The sequence below is a fragment of the Coregonus clupeaformis genome, chromosome 20 (assembly GCF_020615455.1).
Source record: "Coregonus clupeaformis isolate EN_2021a chromosome 20, ASM2061545v1, whole genome shotgun sequence".
NCBI classification, from domain to species: domain Eukaryota; kingdom Metazoa; phylum Chordata; class Actinopteri; order Salmoniformes; family Salmonidae; genus Coregonus; species Coregonus clupeaformis.
The window spans coordinates 28885673-28903237 of NC_059211.1; the positions used below are offsets into that span (position 1 = coordinate 28885673).

Here is a 17565-nt window from a genome sequence, read left to right on the forward strand (position 1 = left end):
AAAAGCACTGTAAAAGTACTGTGAAAGCACTGTTTAATGTAGACTTACAAGCAGTGACGAAGATAGGTTTGTACTATGATTAGCTGTATCTGGGTGTGCCAGCCTGCATGATATTGTAATTTGGAGAAAAGCTTTATTATCCTGTGTGTGTGTGTGTGTGTGTGTGTGTGTGTGTGTGTGTGTGTGTGTGTGTGTGTGTGTGTGTGTCTGTGTGTGTGTGTGTCTGTGTGTGTGTCTTTGCATTGCTACCCTGTACTTATGATGTTCCTGTGCTCTCCTACAGGGGCCTGCTGGAGGGGCTGGCATGGGGGGCTTTCCTGGTCTAAGGGTGAGTATCACACAACACAACATTACATTACACACCATGTCTTCATTCATCTGTTGTGTTTCGATCAAGGTCCAATGTTTTTAGCTTTATGACATTGTGCGTTTAGTGTTGTAGAGGTTGACTACAGTAGTATCTTACCACTGACTTTGAATGTAGTGTTCATTCATTCATTCATTTTCTCATTCCATTCATTCATTCTGGTATGTTTGATTTTGATCAGTTCAGGGAAGATGAGATAGAGTAGGGTCTGATGCTGTTGATTCCTCTCTACAGTACTTCTCTCATACAGTGTATTTAAAAAAATTCCCTGGCGCCGACGAGGATGGCTGCCTCGCGACTAGCTCTTAGGAAAGTTTTTTGTATCATTACATACAGCCGGGAAAAACTATTGGATATCAGAGCGACGGTAACTCACCAGCATTACAACCAAGAATACAACTTTCCCGAAGCAGATCCTTTGTTTGCTCTCCCCAGGGCAATTGAACTGATTCCAGCGGCTGATCCAAAACATAGCCGGCGGAGGAGAGGCACTCGGAGCGGCCTGCTGGTTCGACTTAGGAGGCGCGCACACCACCCACAGCTTCCAAGTATACTACTCGCTAATGTTCAGTCTCTGGTTAACAAGCTCGACGAGCTCCGGGCAAGGATTTCTTTCCAGAGAGACATCAAGGCCTGTAACATACTTTGTTTCACGGATACATGGCTCTCTGGGGATATTCTGTCGAAATCGGTCCAGCCAGATGGGTTCTCAGTTCATCGCGCAGACAGGAATAAATATCTCTCCGGGAAGCAGAAGGGCAGAGGTGTGTGTTTCATGATTAACGACTCATGGTGTAATTGTAGTAACATACAGGAACTCAAGTCCTTCTGTTCACCCGACCAAGAATACCTCACAATCAAATGCCGACCGTATTATCTCCCAAGATAATTTCCTTCGGTTATAGTCACGGCCGTGTATATCCCCCTCAAGCCAATACCCCGACGGCCCTCAAAGAACTTCACTGGACTTTATGCAAACTGGAAACCACATATACTGAGGCTGCATTTATTGTAGCCGGGAATTTTAACAAAGCAAATTTGAGGACTAGGCTGCCGAAGTTCTATCAACATATCGACTGTTGTACTCGCGCTGCTAAAATCCTCGACCATTGCTATTCGAACTTCCGGGATGGTTTTAAGGCCCTCCCCCGCCCTCCTTTCGGCAAATCTGACCACGACTCCATTTTGCTCCTCCCTTTCTATAGGCAGAAACTCAAACAGGAAGTACCCGTGCTAAGGACTATTCAACGCTGGTCTGACCAATCAGAATCCATGCTTCAAGATTGTTTTGATCACGCGGACTGGGATATGTTTCAGGTAGCCTCCGAGAATAACATTGACAAATACACGGATACGGTGACTGAGTTTATCAGGAAGTGTATAGGTGATGTTGTGCCAACTGTGACTATTAAAACCTACCCTAACCAGAAACCGTGGATAGATGGCAGCATTCGTGCAAAACTGAAAGCGCAAACCACCGCATTTAACCATGGCAAGGCGACTGGGAATATGGCAGAATACAAACAGTGTAGCTACTCACTCCGCAAGGCAATTAAACTGGCAAAACATTTTTGTAGACGCTCTTATCCAGAGCAATTAGGGTTAAGTGCCTTGCTCAAGGGCACATCGACAGATTTTTCACCTAGTCAGCAGGGGATTAGAACCAGCAACCTTTCGTTTACTGGCACAACACTCTTAACCACTAAGCTACCTGCCGCCCCAGTAAAACTTCAGTATAGAGACAAAGTAGAGTCGCAATTCAACGGCTCAGACACGAGACGTATGTGGCAGGGTCTACAGACAATCACGGACTACAAAAGGAAAACCACCCATGTCGCCGACACCGACGTCTCGCTTCCAGACAAGCTAAACACCTTCTTCACCCGCTTTGAGGATAACACAGTGCCACCGACGAGGCCCACTACCAAGGACTGTGGCCTCTCCTTCTCCTTGGCCGACGTGAGTAAGACATTTAAGCATGTCAACCCCCGCAAGGCTGCCGGCCCAGACGGCATCCCTAGCCGTGTCCTCAGAGCATGCGCAGACCAGCTGGCTGGTGTGTTTACGGACATATTCAATCTCTCCCTTTCTCAGTCTGCTGTTCCCACATGCTTCACGATGGCCACCATTGTTCCTGTACCCAAGTAAGCAACGGTAACTGAACTAAATTACTATCGCCCCGTAGCACTCACCTCTGTCATCATGAAGTGCTTTGAGAGACTAGTCAAGGATCATATCACCTCTACCTTACCTGTCACCCTAGACCACTTCAATTTGCTTACCGCCCAAATAGATCCACAGACGATGCAATCGCCATCACACGGCACACTGCCCTATCCCACCTGGACAAGAGGAATACCTATGTAAGAATGCTGTTCATTGACTACAGCTCAGCATTCAACACCATAGTACCCTCCAAGCTCATCATTAAGCTTGAGGCCCTGGGTCTGAACCCCGCCCTGTGCAACTGGGTCCTGGACTTCCTGACGGGCCGCCCCCCAGGTGGTGAAGGTAGGAAACAACATCTCCACTTCGCTGATCCTCAACACTGGGGCCCCACAAGGGTGAGTGCTCAGCCCCCTCCTGTACTCCCTGTTCACCCATGACTGCGTGGCCAAGCACACCTCCAACTCAATCATCAAGTTTGCAGACGACACAACAGTAGTAGGCTTGATTACCAAAAATGACGAGACGGCCTACAGGGAGGAGGTGAGGGCTCTGGGAGTGTGGTGCCAGGAAAATAACCTCTCACTCAACGTCAACAAAACAAAGGAGATGATCGTGGACTTCAGGAAACAGCAGCGGGTGCACCCCCCTATCCACATCGACGGGGCCGCAGTGGAGAAGTTGGAAAGCTTCAAGTTCCTTGGCGTACACATCACTGACGAACTGAAATGGTCCACCCACGCAGACAGTGTGGTGAAGAAGACGCAACAGAGCCTCTTCAACCTCAGGAGGCTGAAGAAATTTGGCTTGGCACCTAAAACCTTCACAAACTTTTACAGATGCACAATTGAGAGCATCCTGTCGGGCTGTATCACCACCTGGTACGGCAACTGCACCGCCCGCAACCGTAGGGCTCTCCAGAGGGTGGTGCGGTCTGCCGAACGTACTACCAGGGGCAAACTACCCGCCCTCCAAGACACCTACAGCACCCGATGTCACAGGAAGGCCAAAAATATCATCAAGCACATCAACCACCCAAGCCACTGCCTGTTCACCCCGCTATCATCCAGAAGGCGAGGTCAGTACAGGTGCATCAAAGCTGGGACAGAGAATGAAAAACAGCTTCTATCTCAAGGCCATCAGACTGTTAAATAGCCATCACTAGCACATTAGAGGCTGCTGCTGCCTATTGAAATCACTGGCCACTTTAAGAAATGTAACACTAGTCACTTTAATAATGTTTACTTATTGAATAATATCTTGCACTGCTCATCTCATATGTATATACTGTATTCTATTCTATAATATTCTACTGTATCTTAGTCCATGCCGCTCTGTCATTGCTTGTCCATATATGTATATATTCTTAAATTCCATTCCTTACTAGATTTGTATGTATTGGGTATATGTTGTGAAATTGTTAGATATTACTTTTTAGATATTACTGCACTGTCGGAGCTAGAAGCACAAGCATTTCGCTACACCCGCAATAACATCTGCTAAACACTTGTATGTGACAAATAACATTTGATTTGATTTGAAACACATTAAGCTACACTCCATATTTGTCTGTATATTAGATGTTTTGGATGATGTTTTGGATACTGGGAGAGTTAAATGTTTGATGAATGGGGAATCTGCTCTGACTTGCTTTGATAAATGGAAATCTAGCTAGTGCCAATGGTTTCTTAGACAGGCACCATGGATTTGTTTTGAATGGCAACAATATATTCCTCATCCTGCCTGCGAGTGCTACTGTGGAATGCTTAGTGCTGCACTGTGCGGAGCAGACCATGACCTGCCAAAGGTGGATTATCAATATTTGATTCACTTTAAAGGCTTGGCGGCCTGTCAAGCCCTGAGCTGAGAGAGAGAGAGAGAGAGAGAGAGAGAGAGAGAGAGAGAGAGAGAGAGAGAGAGAGAGAGAGAGAGAGAGAGAGAGAGAGAGGAGAGAGGGAGAGAGGGAGAGAGAGAGAGAGAGAGAGAGAGAGAGAGAGAGAGAGAGAGAGAGAGAGAGAGAGAGAGAGAGAGAGAAAACCTTTTGTCATCATTTTGATTGACTTCAGATGCAGTATAACGTTGGCTAGCTAAGCTTGAGGGGATACCACTGGATTTTAGATACCTAACATTAGCATTATTAGCTATTTTTGACTAACTTTGCTAGCTAATAACAGCATTGCCATCTGTCTAAAGTCAATTTGACGACATGATAATGATGGCAAAGTTGTTTCCTGCAATTTTTTTGCCTACTTTAGCACTGTCATTGTATTTCCAGGCCACTATAGTGTAATTTAGACGAAACAGTTCAGAATGACTTGGCTTATCATGACTTTTGGGCACAACTATGGCGGAGGGCGGCTTGAGAATGTTCATAACAATGGCATGACACGACCGAATTATGGGGGAGAGAGAGAGAGGAGAGAGGAGAGAGGAGAGAGAAAGAGAGAGATAGAGAGAGAGAGAGAGAGAGAGAGAGAGAGAGAGAGAGAGAGAGAGAGAGGGGACAGGGTGAGTACTGGGCGGCTGGCTGCATATGAGAACTGCCCTCTACCTCCACCAACTCTTCTTCTTCTTCTTTGAAGTCCAGTGCCAAAGGAGAGAGACTCCAGCTTTGGTTTCTTCTAATTAGTTGAGACGCCTGACCCTCCTGCATACTGCAGGTAAAGAGGGAGGGAGAGAGAGAAAGAGAGAGAAAGAGGGAAGGGGAAAGAGTGGGATGAGTGAAAGATGTGCATAGCAATTCTTTCTGAAACTCATGAACACTCCCATGCCGTTTTAAGGCATCAAAACATCTCCTAAAAGTGTCCATCCAAGCCACCGTAATGATAGATACTGTATTACCTCCACCCATGACCCTCTTAGCCCCATGACCTCCATAACCCATCTTTATCCACAGGGCTGCTGAGGTGAGGGTTAGGCCCCGTCCCTGGTTGGCTGTGTTGGTCGGAGCGTGGGAGGTTGGGAGGCTGGGAACCCTCTCTCCATCAGTCAGATTTACGGGGGAACCCCGTGGGGCGCTTAAAGGGGAGCTGGATTCTCTCTGGATGGAGTTTCCACAGCCATAGCCACAGCAGCCGGACATAACTCAACCTCTATACCGTAACTTAACTGTAAATTGACTGAACTACTGTTACAAGATGGCCGCCAGGCAGCATGACCCCCGACCCCCCAGGTTTCTGATCTGACTCAGATGGATGTCTCTGACCCATCCCTACAAATCAACATGTTCTCTCTGGACAGGACATGACTGGACATGGTCAGGTCAGGCTGCTGGAGGTTAGGCCTATTGGGGAAAAGCAGCCAACTCTAATCCAGCTGTGACAAAAATTGGAGGCTACATTTGTAGGATATAGATACAGCAGTTCATGTATAGTACCTACATGTACAATAAAGTTGTATTGAAACGTAATGTATAACCCAGGACAGGACACATGATGACAGGTCTGTTCTACAGAATGGCTGGATGGTAAAGTTGCCAATTGGATTAATTCCATTCATGTAGTTACAGTACATACTTACATACACTACATGGCCAAAGGTATGTGGACACCCCTTCAAATTAGTGGACTTGGCTATTTCAGCCACACCCGTTGCTGACAGGTGTATAAAATCGAGCACACAGCCATGCAGTCTCCATAGACAAACATTGACAGTAGAATGGCCTTACTGAGGAGCTCAGTGACTTTCAACGTGGCACCGTCATAGGATGCCACCTTTCCAACAAGTCAGTTTGTCAAATTTCTGCCCTGCTAAAGCTGCCCCGGTCAACTGTAAGTACTGTTATTGTGAAGTGGAAACGTCTAGGAGCAACAACGGCTCAGCCGCAAAGTGGTAGGCCACACAAGCTCACAGAACGGGACCGCTGACTGCTGAAGTGTGTAGCGTGTAAAAATCGTCTGTCCTTGGTTGCAACACTCACTACCGAGTTCCAAACTGCCTCTGGAAGCGAAGTCAGCATAAGAACTGTTCGTCGGGAGCTTCATGAAATGGGTTTCCATGGCCGAGCAGCCGCACACAAGCCTAAGATCAGCATGCGCAATGGCAAGCGTCGGCCAGAGTGGTTAAAGCTCGCCGCCATTAGACTCTGGAGCAGTGGAAACGCATTCTCTGGAGTGATGAATCACACTTCACCATCTGGCAGTCTGACAGACGAATCTGGGTTTTGCGGATGCCAGGTGAACGCTACCTGCCCGAATGCATAGTGCCAACTGTAACGTTTGGTGGAGGAGGAACAATGGTCTGGGGCTGTTTTTCATGATTCGTTCTAGGCACCTTAATTCCAGTGAAGGGAAATCTTAACGTTATAGCATACAATGACATTCTAGGCGATTCTGTGCTTCCAACTTTGTGCCAGGCCTAATTGCCCAACATCAGTGCCCGACCTTACTAATGCTCTTGTGGCTGAATGGAAGCAAGTCCCCTCAGCAATGTTCCAACATCTAGTAGAAAGCCTTCCCAGAGGAGTGGAGGCTGTTATAGCAGCAAATGGGGGACCAACTCCATATTAATGCCCATGATTTTGGAATGAGATGTTCCACATACTTTTGTTATGTTTCACAGTCATCAATGTGTTTTAAATTCAATACAACTTTATGGTAAGTTCAGGTACTTTACATGAAATATCTCTCAAAGATGATCTTGTGAATAACAGCGCTAGACTATGAAGCTCAATATCCACAATGTCTCCCTGTCTGAAAAGCAGACAGATAAATGGATCATTACTTTTAAATGCCTAATGTAGCCTTCGTTAACCCTTTATAAGGCCTATGTAGTGCTTACATATACTTTAAGAATGCTCTATAAAGCCTTATAAGTTGTGGTTTGTTATGACCATAGTGTGCCTACAGTATTGGCTGTCTTTACTGGGCTCTGTCACATCAGAGACTTCGCCCCAGAGAAAGTAGGTCCCACAGCAAAGCCAAATCTGAATTCAACTCTATGAACGTGGGACACTTCCGTCACGCCGGAATTGGAATCACATGTCCTCCAGCTGTCATTGATGTGAGAGGAACCCAGCTAGCGTGGCCGTGGCGACCGATTCCTCATGTCACTCTGTCTGCGCCCTGTGCCCCACCCCGTGAGGAAGTCTTTCAAATTCACATATCAAACAAATTGGTGGCATCTCCTCCGGTGATTGATATCCATCTCTCTAACCTCACCCCCACCTTATGCAGGAGGCAGAGAGAGAGAGACAGACAGGAGACAGACATGCAGGCCAGTCCCTCTCTAGCCTCTGTTCTTTCCTCCACTCCTCCTGTTCTGTGCTCTGTTCCAAAACTCTTCTTGTTGCTGCATATTATTCCTTGACTTTTCCTTGAAGCATTGTGACCTAATTCTGGAGAACTTCTTTAATAACAAAGTTGTGGCAGTGAGCCTGGACGCTGCTAGATCCTACAGCATGTTCCTACAGGACAGCCATGATGGATCAGATCTGCTTGGTGTTTGACTTTTGACAGACAGACTTGGTTGTCTTGTGTGGTTTGGTCTCCTATCCATGGTGTATAATTCTTTACTGATTGTCATGGTTTTATTATCATTTTGATGGGAAAATGCTCAGCTGGTGCAAGAAATGGGGAACTATTTCTCATGTGGCCTCCGACCATAAGATGAGCTGTAAGGAAAAATAGCTATTTCAAACAAACTACTGACAGTCTGGTGAAATAACTGGAGAACATGTAGTACAAAGACGTCTTTAATGGAGGAGCACAACTGCTTTCAATTAAGAATCCTCAGCTGCGCTTATCTGTTATTCTATTGTCTCCATAAATACAACTGATGATTTACCAAACAACTCCATGTTTTACAACTGCTTTCAATAATTGATCCTCAGCTGCTCATATAGTAACTGTTCTCTGTAGTCTTCATACAAGTCATGATTTACCAAGGTACTCCTCATGTTTTACAATGTGAACAAGCCTTAATGGTTTCCGTGACAGCGGCTGGCGGAATTTGTTATATAGGTTAAGCAGCAGGAGGCAGAGGTCTCTGTTCAGGTGTACAGGCTGGCTCTGATGAGGGTGCTGGTGTATATATCAGTCGGGTGCTGGTGACAATCCCCTCAAAGCACAGTAATGGGAAACAGACCCACACCGGTAGGCCAGTAGGCCTGGAACACATGGAACCACTTACAGAGCGGCCCTCGGTCCCACGCTACACTGCTGCATCAGTCTGCGGAGCGGGAGAGAGAGAGTGGGCACAGAACATCATCATGATCTTCCTCATCATAATTATCAAAGTCAATGTAATTACAATGATTAGAACCATAATTATAATAATAATGAATCATGAACCGTGCGGTGCTAAAGAACATGCAGTACAGTAGGTGTCTCTTTCACTGCCTGCCTGTAATAGAAGACTCCTTGTCCAGCAGCACAGTGTCCGGTCACTCCTACCATGTCCATGTTGCAGCTGATTAGATGTCCTGCATCCGCTCGCGTGGAAGACCTAACCCCAAACGGACGCTTTAGTGTCAGCACAGGCACAGCTTGGAAGTCATCATAGCTAGGTGTTGACTCACAGGAGTGCATATGTCAAAAATAATCCTGTGAAACATGTCCTTCAATGTCTGGCCCCATAAAACAGAGCCTGTATAATATATACTGCATACTCTGTGTGTATGTGTGTGTGTGTGTGTGTGTGTGTATTGTATCTTACCCCACTGCTCCTTCTCTCTACAGGGAGACCCAGGACCTGAGGGACAGCGAGGACTGACTGGCATAGTGGGAACTATGGTAACTACAGAACCTCCTCTCTCCCCTCCTCTCATCCTCTCCAACCTCTTTCCTCACCTTTCCTCTCCTCCTCTCTCCTCTCCTCTCCTCTCCCATCCTCTCCTATCCTCTCCTCCTCTCTCCTCTCCTCTCCTCTCTCCTCTCCTCTCCCATCCTATCCTATCCTCTCCTCCTCTCTCCTCTCCTATCCTTTCCTCTCCTCCTCTCTCCTCTCCTCTCCCATCCTCTCCTATCCTCTCCTCCTCTCTCCTCTCCTATCCTATCCTCTCTCTCCTCTCCTATCCTATCCTCTCCTATCCTCTCCTCCTCTCCTCTCTCCTCTCCTCCCTTCCTATCACCTCTCTTCCTCTCCTCTCCCTTTCTCTCTTCCTCTCTCCTCTCCTCCTCTCTCCTCTCCTATCCTCACCTATCCTCTCCTCCTCTCTCCTCCTATACCTCTCCTTTTCTCGCCTCCTCTCTCCTCTCCTCTCCTCCTCTCTCCTCTCCTTCTCTCTCTCCTCTCCTTCTCTTTCCTCTCCTCCTCTCTCCTCTCCTATCCTCTCCTATCCTCTCATCCTCTCTCCTCCTCTCCCCTCCTCGTCCCTCTCCTATCCTCTCCTCCTCTCTCCTCTCCTCTCCTTCTCTCTCCTCTCCTCTCCTCCTCTCTCCTCTCCTCTTGTCCTCTCTCCTCTCTTACCCTCTCCTCTCCAGTAAGTAATTTCTTATATCGGCCTCTGTATCTTCCTCTGTCTGGCCTCTTTTCAAAATGGCTGCCACTGAGGACTCCCTCCTCTCTTGTTCTCTCTCTGACAGGGCCTGGCGGGAAAAGCGGGGCTGCCTGGATTGAAAGGTGATAAGGTGATCTAAATATTTATATTATTGTAGTGTATCTGTGAATGTCCTAGCGCAGTGTGTGTATGAGTGGGGTGTGTGTCCAGTACATGGGGAGGATGATGGGATAGGATGGGAGTAGCAGATCAGAGGAATGATGATTTGATATGCACATACATGCCAGTAGTTATTATTTTTGTATGTATTTATTTATCTGTATATGTTATATATGTATGTATATATATATACAGTTTGTATGTATGTATGTATGTATGTATGTATATTCTTTTACTGCTCTAGGGATATAATTATTGTTTGGATAACCTTATTTACTATTATGTATTGATTTTTACCTTACATTTCTTCACTCTTTATGCGATGCGCAGTGCAGAGAACACCGGAAGAATGATTGTAATGTTTGTTTATGTGTCAATTAATCCCATAAGGGATGGGTTGCCAATTGGCGATTTGACACGAAAATATATAATTTCATTCATTCATGCACTATTAGAAATAGAGATGTGTTTTATAAATCCTTTCTAAATGTTGGAGAACAGGGTTTCATCATTCCGGCTCTGTAGTACAACTGGCTGAGCTTGTTTTACTTTCCTAAAAATTACACAGTTCCTCCATCAAACTTTTGGGCTTGAATGCTACTTGACTATTGATTGATATATCTCCTATGGGATGGGTTAGATAGAAACCTGTCACTCATAACCCCTGAACATGGATGGGGAAAGTGTGTGTCCCTCTCAGTGTGATTGTATTGTTGTGTTGTTAACACTGTCCTCTGATGTAAGCAGGATGGTTGTATTATATCTCTGTGTGACGCTGTAACATTCAGGGCGAACTTGGACTAAGGGGTGAACCGGGAGAGATGGGTTACCAAGGTGACAAGGTAGGACCACAACACATTTCCAGTCAGTCTGAATATTATTATTATTTTTTTAAAATCATGAGCAGGACATTCTCCAGACGCATCATAGGGGTCTTTACTCAGTCAACATGGCTGTGATGCTAGCCTCAAACACATACTGTACTCTTATCATACCATACATGTATAGCAGATGTATAGGTAATGATAGAAGGCTAGGGTTGGGTTCAGCACATGCAATATGGATATGAAGCTACGTTGATGCTAAATACTCATACAGACAGAGATGATAAAACTCAGCGCTGCTTGTCATAGAGCTGACAGTTAGACTAAACACCCTCAGGTCCCTGTTGCATTGTACAACACACACACACACACACACACACACACACACACACACACACACACCCTAAACCCAACTAAATATTGTAATAAATATTGTGGAAATTGAGAAAGTTCAGGTGACTAAACTGCTTGGAGTAACCCTGAATTGTAAATGGTCATGGTCAAAACATATTGATACAACAGTAGCTAAGATGGGGAGAAGTCTGTCCATAATAAAGCACTGCTCTACCTTCTTAACAGCACTATCAACAAGGCACGTCCTACAGGCCCTAGTTTTGTTGCACCTGGACTACTGTTCAGTTGTGTGGTCAGGTGCCACAAAAACGGACTTAGGAAAATTGCAATTGGCTCAGAACAGGGCAGCACGGCTGGCCCTTGGATGTACACAGAGAGTTAACATTAATAATATGCATGGCTCAAAGTGGAGGAGAGATTGACTTCATCACTACTTGTATTTATGAGAGGTATTGACATGTTGAATGCACCGAGATGTCTGTTTGAACTACTGGCACACAGCTCAGACACTCATGCATACCCCACAAGACATGCCACCAGAGGTCTCTTCACAGTCCCCAAGTCCAGAACAGACTATGGGAGGCACACAGTTCTACATAGAGCCATGGCTACATGGAACTCTATTTCACATCAAGTAACTGATGCAAAATTAGATTTAAAAAAAACAGATAAAAATACACCTTATGGAACAGCGGGGACTGTGAAGCAACACAAACATAGGCACAGACACATACATACACAAACATACACACTATACACACACGTATATATGGATTTTGTATTGTAGATATGTGGTAGTGGTGGAGTAGGGGCCTGAGGGCACACAGTGTGTTGTGAATGCATTGTAATGTTTTAAAAATTGTATAACTGCCTTAATTTTGCTGGACGCCAGGAAGAGTAGCTGCTGCCTTGGCAGGAACTAATGGGGGTCCCTAATAAATACAAATACCCCCCCCACACACACACTTAAAGAAAAGAGAGTGAAATAATGAGCTATGGAGAGAGTAGGAGAATAAACAAGTGTTTTCTGTTTGTACCCCCAGGGTGCTGCTGGCTTGCCTGGACCTCCTGGACTCCGTGGGAAACCAGGCCCACCTGTACGTAATATGTGTGTGTGTGTGTGTGTGTGTATACAGTGCCTTGCAAAAGTATTCATCCCCCTTGGCGTTTTTCCTATTTTGTTGCATTACAACCTGTAATTTAAATGGATTTCTATTTGGATTTCATGTAATGGACATACACAAAATAGTCCAAACTGGTGAAGTGAAATGAAAACAATAACTTGTTTCAAAAAATTCAAAAAAATAAATAACGGAAAAGTGGTGCGTGCATATGTATTCACCCCCTTTGCTATGAAGCCCCTAAATAAGATCTGGTGCAACCAATTACCTTCAGAAGTCACATAATTAGTTAAATATAGTCCACCTTTGTCCAATCTAAGTGTCACATGATCTGTCACATGATCTCAGGATATATACACTTGTTCTGAAAGGTCCCAGAGTCTGCAACACCACTAAGCAAGGGGCACCGCCAAGCAAGCTGCACCATGAAGACCAAGGAGCTCTCCAAACAGGTCAGGGACAAAGTTGTGGAGAAGTACAGATCAGGGTTGGGTTATAAAAAAATATCAGAAACTTTGAACATCCCACGGAGCACCATTAAATCCATTATTAAAAAATGGAAAGAATATGGCACCACAACAAACCTGCCAAGAGAGGGCCGCCCACCAAAACTCACGGACCAGGCTAGGAGGGCATTAATCAGAGAGGCAACAAAGAGACCAAAGATAACCCTGAAGGAGCTGCAAAGCTCCACAGTGGAGATTGGAGTATCTGTCCATAGGACCACTTTAAGCCGTACATGTCACAAGCCGGGCTAGAACTCCGGTCTCAAATGTGTAGAGCTTGGGGTACTACCCCTTAGCCACAGAGGAGATGTTGTAGGACCCAAATGAAACACCCCAGGCAATACTCCAGGTAAGTAGATTTAATGTTCCAAAACAGGAGGCAAAACAAAACAACTCCCCAGAGGGGAGAAAAACAAACTAAAGATAACTTTGAATAACTTACTAGGACTGATACGGTGGGACAAAGCAGGAGACACATAGACAGGACGCAATAACCAAGTGAGAAACAAGGGGAAAACACACAGCTAAAATACTCAAGGGGAAACAAGGCACAGGTGACATAGATAAGCTAATTAGGACACATGAGGAAAAACTAAGGCAAAGGGGGAACACAGCTGACCTCTAGAGGCCAGGAGACAAACAGGGGAAGCAGGAAGCTGACAGGACCCCCTCCTCTAGGAACGACTCCTGACGTTCCTTCCAGAACACCCTGGCCCCAGGGTGCGAAAATCTCGGATCAACCCTGGGTCCAGGATGTCCCTGGCCGGAACCCAGGAGCGCTCCTCTGGCCCGTAGCCCTCCCAGTCCACCAGATACTGCAGAGAGTTCTGGACCCTCCGGGAGTCCAGTATCCGGCGGACTGTGTAGGCTGGAGGCTGGCTGGCCGTCTATGATCCTGGGAGGTGGCGGGGGTCTGTGTGGGGGGGCAAAAGGAGAAGACAAGACAGGTTTAAGGAGTGAAACATGGAAAGTGGGGTTAACTCTAAGGGAGCGAGGCAGAACTAAACGATACGACACAGGGTTAACCTTTCTAGAAATGCGGAAAGGGCCGATGTATCTCTGGGAAAGCTTCTTGGATTCGACCCGGAGGGGCAAGTTCTTAGTGGCCAACCAAACTCTCTGACCAGCTCGGAAACTAGGGGCCGTCCGGCGGTGGCGATTAGCCTGACTTTGGTATCTCTGGGAGGTCCGAAGGAGGGTACACCTGGCCTTCTTCCAGGTCCGCCTACAGCGTTGGACAAAGCGCTGGGCCGAGGGAACACCAACTTGCGCCTCTTCCTCTGGAAACAAAGGAGGGTTGTAACCGAACTGGCATTCGAAGGGGGACAATCCGGTGGCTGAGGACTGGAGGGTGTTGTGGGCATATTCAGCCCAAATAATATAGGTGGCCCAAGACGTGGGATTACTGGCCGCCATACACCGCAGGGTGGTCTCCAGATCCTGATTAATCCGTTCCGTTTGGCCATTAGACTCTGGATGGAATCCTGACGATAGGCTGGCTGTGGCCCCAATAAGCCTGCAGAAGGCCCCCCCAAAACCGGGACGAGAATTGGGGACCTCGGTCAGAGACCACGTCCAGGGGAATGCCAAATATCCGGAAGACATGGTTCATGAGGAGCTCCGCAGTCTCCTTAGCCGAGGGCAGCTTGGGCAGGGGAATAAACCGGGCAGCCTTAGAGAAACGGTCTACCACCACCAGGATGACGGTGTTGCCCTGGGATAGAGGAAGTCCCGTAACAAAGTCCAGAGAAAGGTGTGACCATGGCCTTCGAGGAACAGGTAAGGGATGGAGCAGTCCCTGGGGTCGCTGGCGTGTCGACTTTCCCTGGTTGCACACAGGGCAGGCCTCAACAAAGACCTGCACGTCCTTCTTGATGGACGGCCACCAAAACCGCCGTCGGAGGAACTCCAGTGTGCGAGCACTGCCAGGATGGCATGTCAAGGGCGACTCATGACCCCACTGCAAGACGCGGGCCCGAACCGAGAGAGGAACGAACAGGCGACCGGCAGGACCACCGCCTGGATCGGGCTCATGGGCAAGAGCTTCTCGTACCCCTCTTTCTAGTTCCCACTGAAGAGGTGCGACGATCCTAGACCTCGGAATAATCGATGCCAAGGGCTTCTCTTGTACCTCGGGAGAATAGACTCGAGACAGAGCATCCGGCTTGACGTTCTTGGTGCCAGGTCGGTAAGTCAGGATGAACTGGAATCGATTAAAGAAAAGGGACCATCGTGCTTGCCGAGGGTTCATCCGCTTAGCCTGTTGGAGATATTCCAGGTTCTTGTGGTCTGTGAGAACCTGGAAAGGGTGCTGAGCCCCCTCAAGCCAATGGCGCCACTCTTCCAAGGCCAGTTTAACCGCAAGCAACTCTAGATCCCCCACGTGGTAGTTGCGCTCGGCCTCAGACAGGCGGCGAGACATGAAGGCACAAGGGTGTAATCTCCCATCCGCACCCCTCTGTGACAGGACGGCTCCCACCCCCACCTCTGAGGCGTCCACCTCCACCACGAAAGGTCTCTCTGGGTCAGGGGTCACCAGAATCGGAGCAGAAGTGAAGCGGCGCTTGAGATCCTCGAAGGCCCCTGCTGCTTCCGGACCCCAGTGAATCTTGGTCCCTCCTCCCTTGGTAAGCGTCGTCAAGGGGGCTACCACCGAGCTGAAATTCTTGATGAACTTCCGATAGAAGTTAGAAAAGCCAATGAACCGTTGAACCTCCTTGACCGTGGCAGGTGTGGGCCAATCGTGGACCGCCTTGACCTTCTTGGGATCCATCTCTAGGTGCCCGGGAGTGACAATAAACCCGAGAAACTGAGTCTGAGAAACATGAAATTCACACTTCTCAGGCTTAACGTAGAGGTGATTGTCAAGGAGCCTCTGGAGAACCCGGCTAACATGCCCCTCATGCTCCTTCAGTGACCTCGAGAAGATGAGGATATCGTCCAGGTACACGAAGACGAACAGATTAAGCATATCCCGGAGAACATCATTAATGAGGGCTTGGAATACTGCGGGGGCATTGGTGAGCCCGAACGGCATCACCCGATATTCATAGTGTCCCGTGGGCGTGTTGAACGCCGTCTTCCATTCGTCTCCTGGCCGGATCCGCACGAGATGGTAAGCATTGCGGAGATCCAGCTTAGTAAAAATGGAAGCCCCTTGAAGCAGCTCAAAAGCAGTGGCCATGAGAGGAAGAGGGTATCGATTCCGAACCGTGATCTTGTTGAGTCCCCGGTAATCAATACAAGGCCTCAGACCCCCGTCTTTCTTTTCAACAAAAAAGAAGCCCGCCCCAGCCGGGGAAGTAGAGGCATAGATGAGGCCGGCTGCCAAGGACTCCTTAATGTAGGTGTCCATAGCTGCGTGCTCGGGGAGGACAAGGAAAAGATCCGACCTCTAGGAGGGCAGCACCCAGGGAGTAGATCAATGGCACAGTCATAAGTGCGATGAGGCGGTAAGGCAGTAGCCCGGGCCTTGCTGAACACTGCTTTGAACCGATGGTAAACACTGGGGACTCGGGAGACGTCAACAGACTCTTGAAACTGGGTACTAGGGGCTGAGGAACTCTGAAGCATGCAGGTGAGTTGGCAAGTGGGACCCCAGCTAAGAATGGTGCCAGTAGGCCAGTCGATCTGGGGATTATGTCTGCATAGCCAAGGGTGACCCAGGATAATAGGATACTCGGGAGAGTCAATGAGATAGAAGGTCTCCTCCTGCTGGTGTTGAGAGATGGTAAGTCGCAGGGACTGAGTCGCCTCAGTAACTTTTCCTGGTTCCAGAGGTCTGCCATCTAAGGCTGTAACTGCCTGGGGTTGAGGAAGTAGTTGGGTAGGGATCTTAAGTTCCTTAGCCAAGGTTACATCCATAAAATCACCTGCGGCACCGGAATCGATCATAGCCTGGACCCGATGCTGGTGGCCCTCCCAGGACAGAGTGGCTGGAATAGCTAGGACCGCGTTAGTAGGAGGAGCTCTAATTTTCCCCATCACAACCCTCCTGTAGCTGGGCGGGGACAGGCGTTTCCCAAAGCTCGGGGCAAGTGGAGTGGAAGTGACCGGCAACCCCGCAGTAGAGGCACCGACGGCTCCCTCATGCGACGTTCCCTTTCGTTGGAAGAAAGCCTGGAACGGCCTAACTGCATGCTCTCCGGGGAATCCTGGGGCAGTTCAGGAGCCGGGGCAGCTCTGAATGACGGAGTCCAAACAGGAGAAACAGAGCTGCTCAGAGGAACTGGGGACTGAGACACCTGACGGCGAGCCGTTCTCCGCTCTCTTAGACGATTGTCCAGGCGGATGGCCAAGGCTATGAGGGACTCGAGATCTTCAGCTGGTTCACGGGTGGCTAACTCATCTTGAAGGGGCTCAGATAACCCTCCCTGAAAGCAGACCCTCAGCGCTTCATCATTCCATCCGCTCCTTGCTGCTATGGTTCGGAACTCAATGGCAAAATCTGCCGTGCTTCGGGGGCCCTGACGGAGAGACAGTAGGCGCTTGGAAGCCTCCCGCCCACTGACAGGATGATCGAACACCCGCTTGAACTCTTCTACAAATGCAGCGTGGGAGTCACAACAGGCCTCCTGGGACTGCCACACCGCAGAGGCCCAGGCGAGCGCCTTGTCTGAAAGAAGGGTAA

At 48.1% G+C, this 17565-nt stretch overlaps 1 protein-coding gene across 1 annotated transcript in view; it reads left to right on the plus strand.

The window, feature by feature from the left end:
- LOC121532954 (collagen alpha-1(XXIV) chain) overlaps positions 1-17565 on the plus strand; it is a 179574-nt gene that overhangs the window by 63454 nt on the left and 98555 nt on the right. Inside the window, exons 15-19 of the mRNA XM_045205811.1 lie at positions 284-328; positions 9211-9264; positions 10057-10101; positions 10919-10972; positions 12352-12405. Coding sequence (XP_045061746.1) covers positions 284-328; positions 9211-9264; positions 10057-10101; positions 10919-10972; positions 12352-12405 — 252 coding nt within the window. The remainder of the gene's footprint in view (positions 1-283; positions 329-9210; positions 9265-10056; positions 10102-10918; positions 10973-12351; positions 12406-17565) is intronic.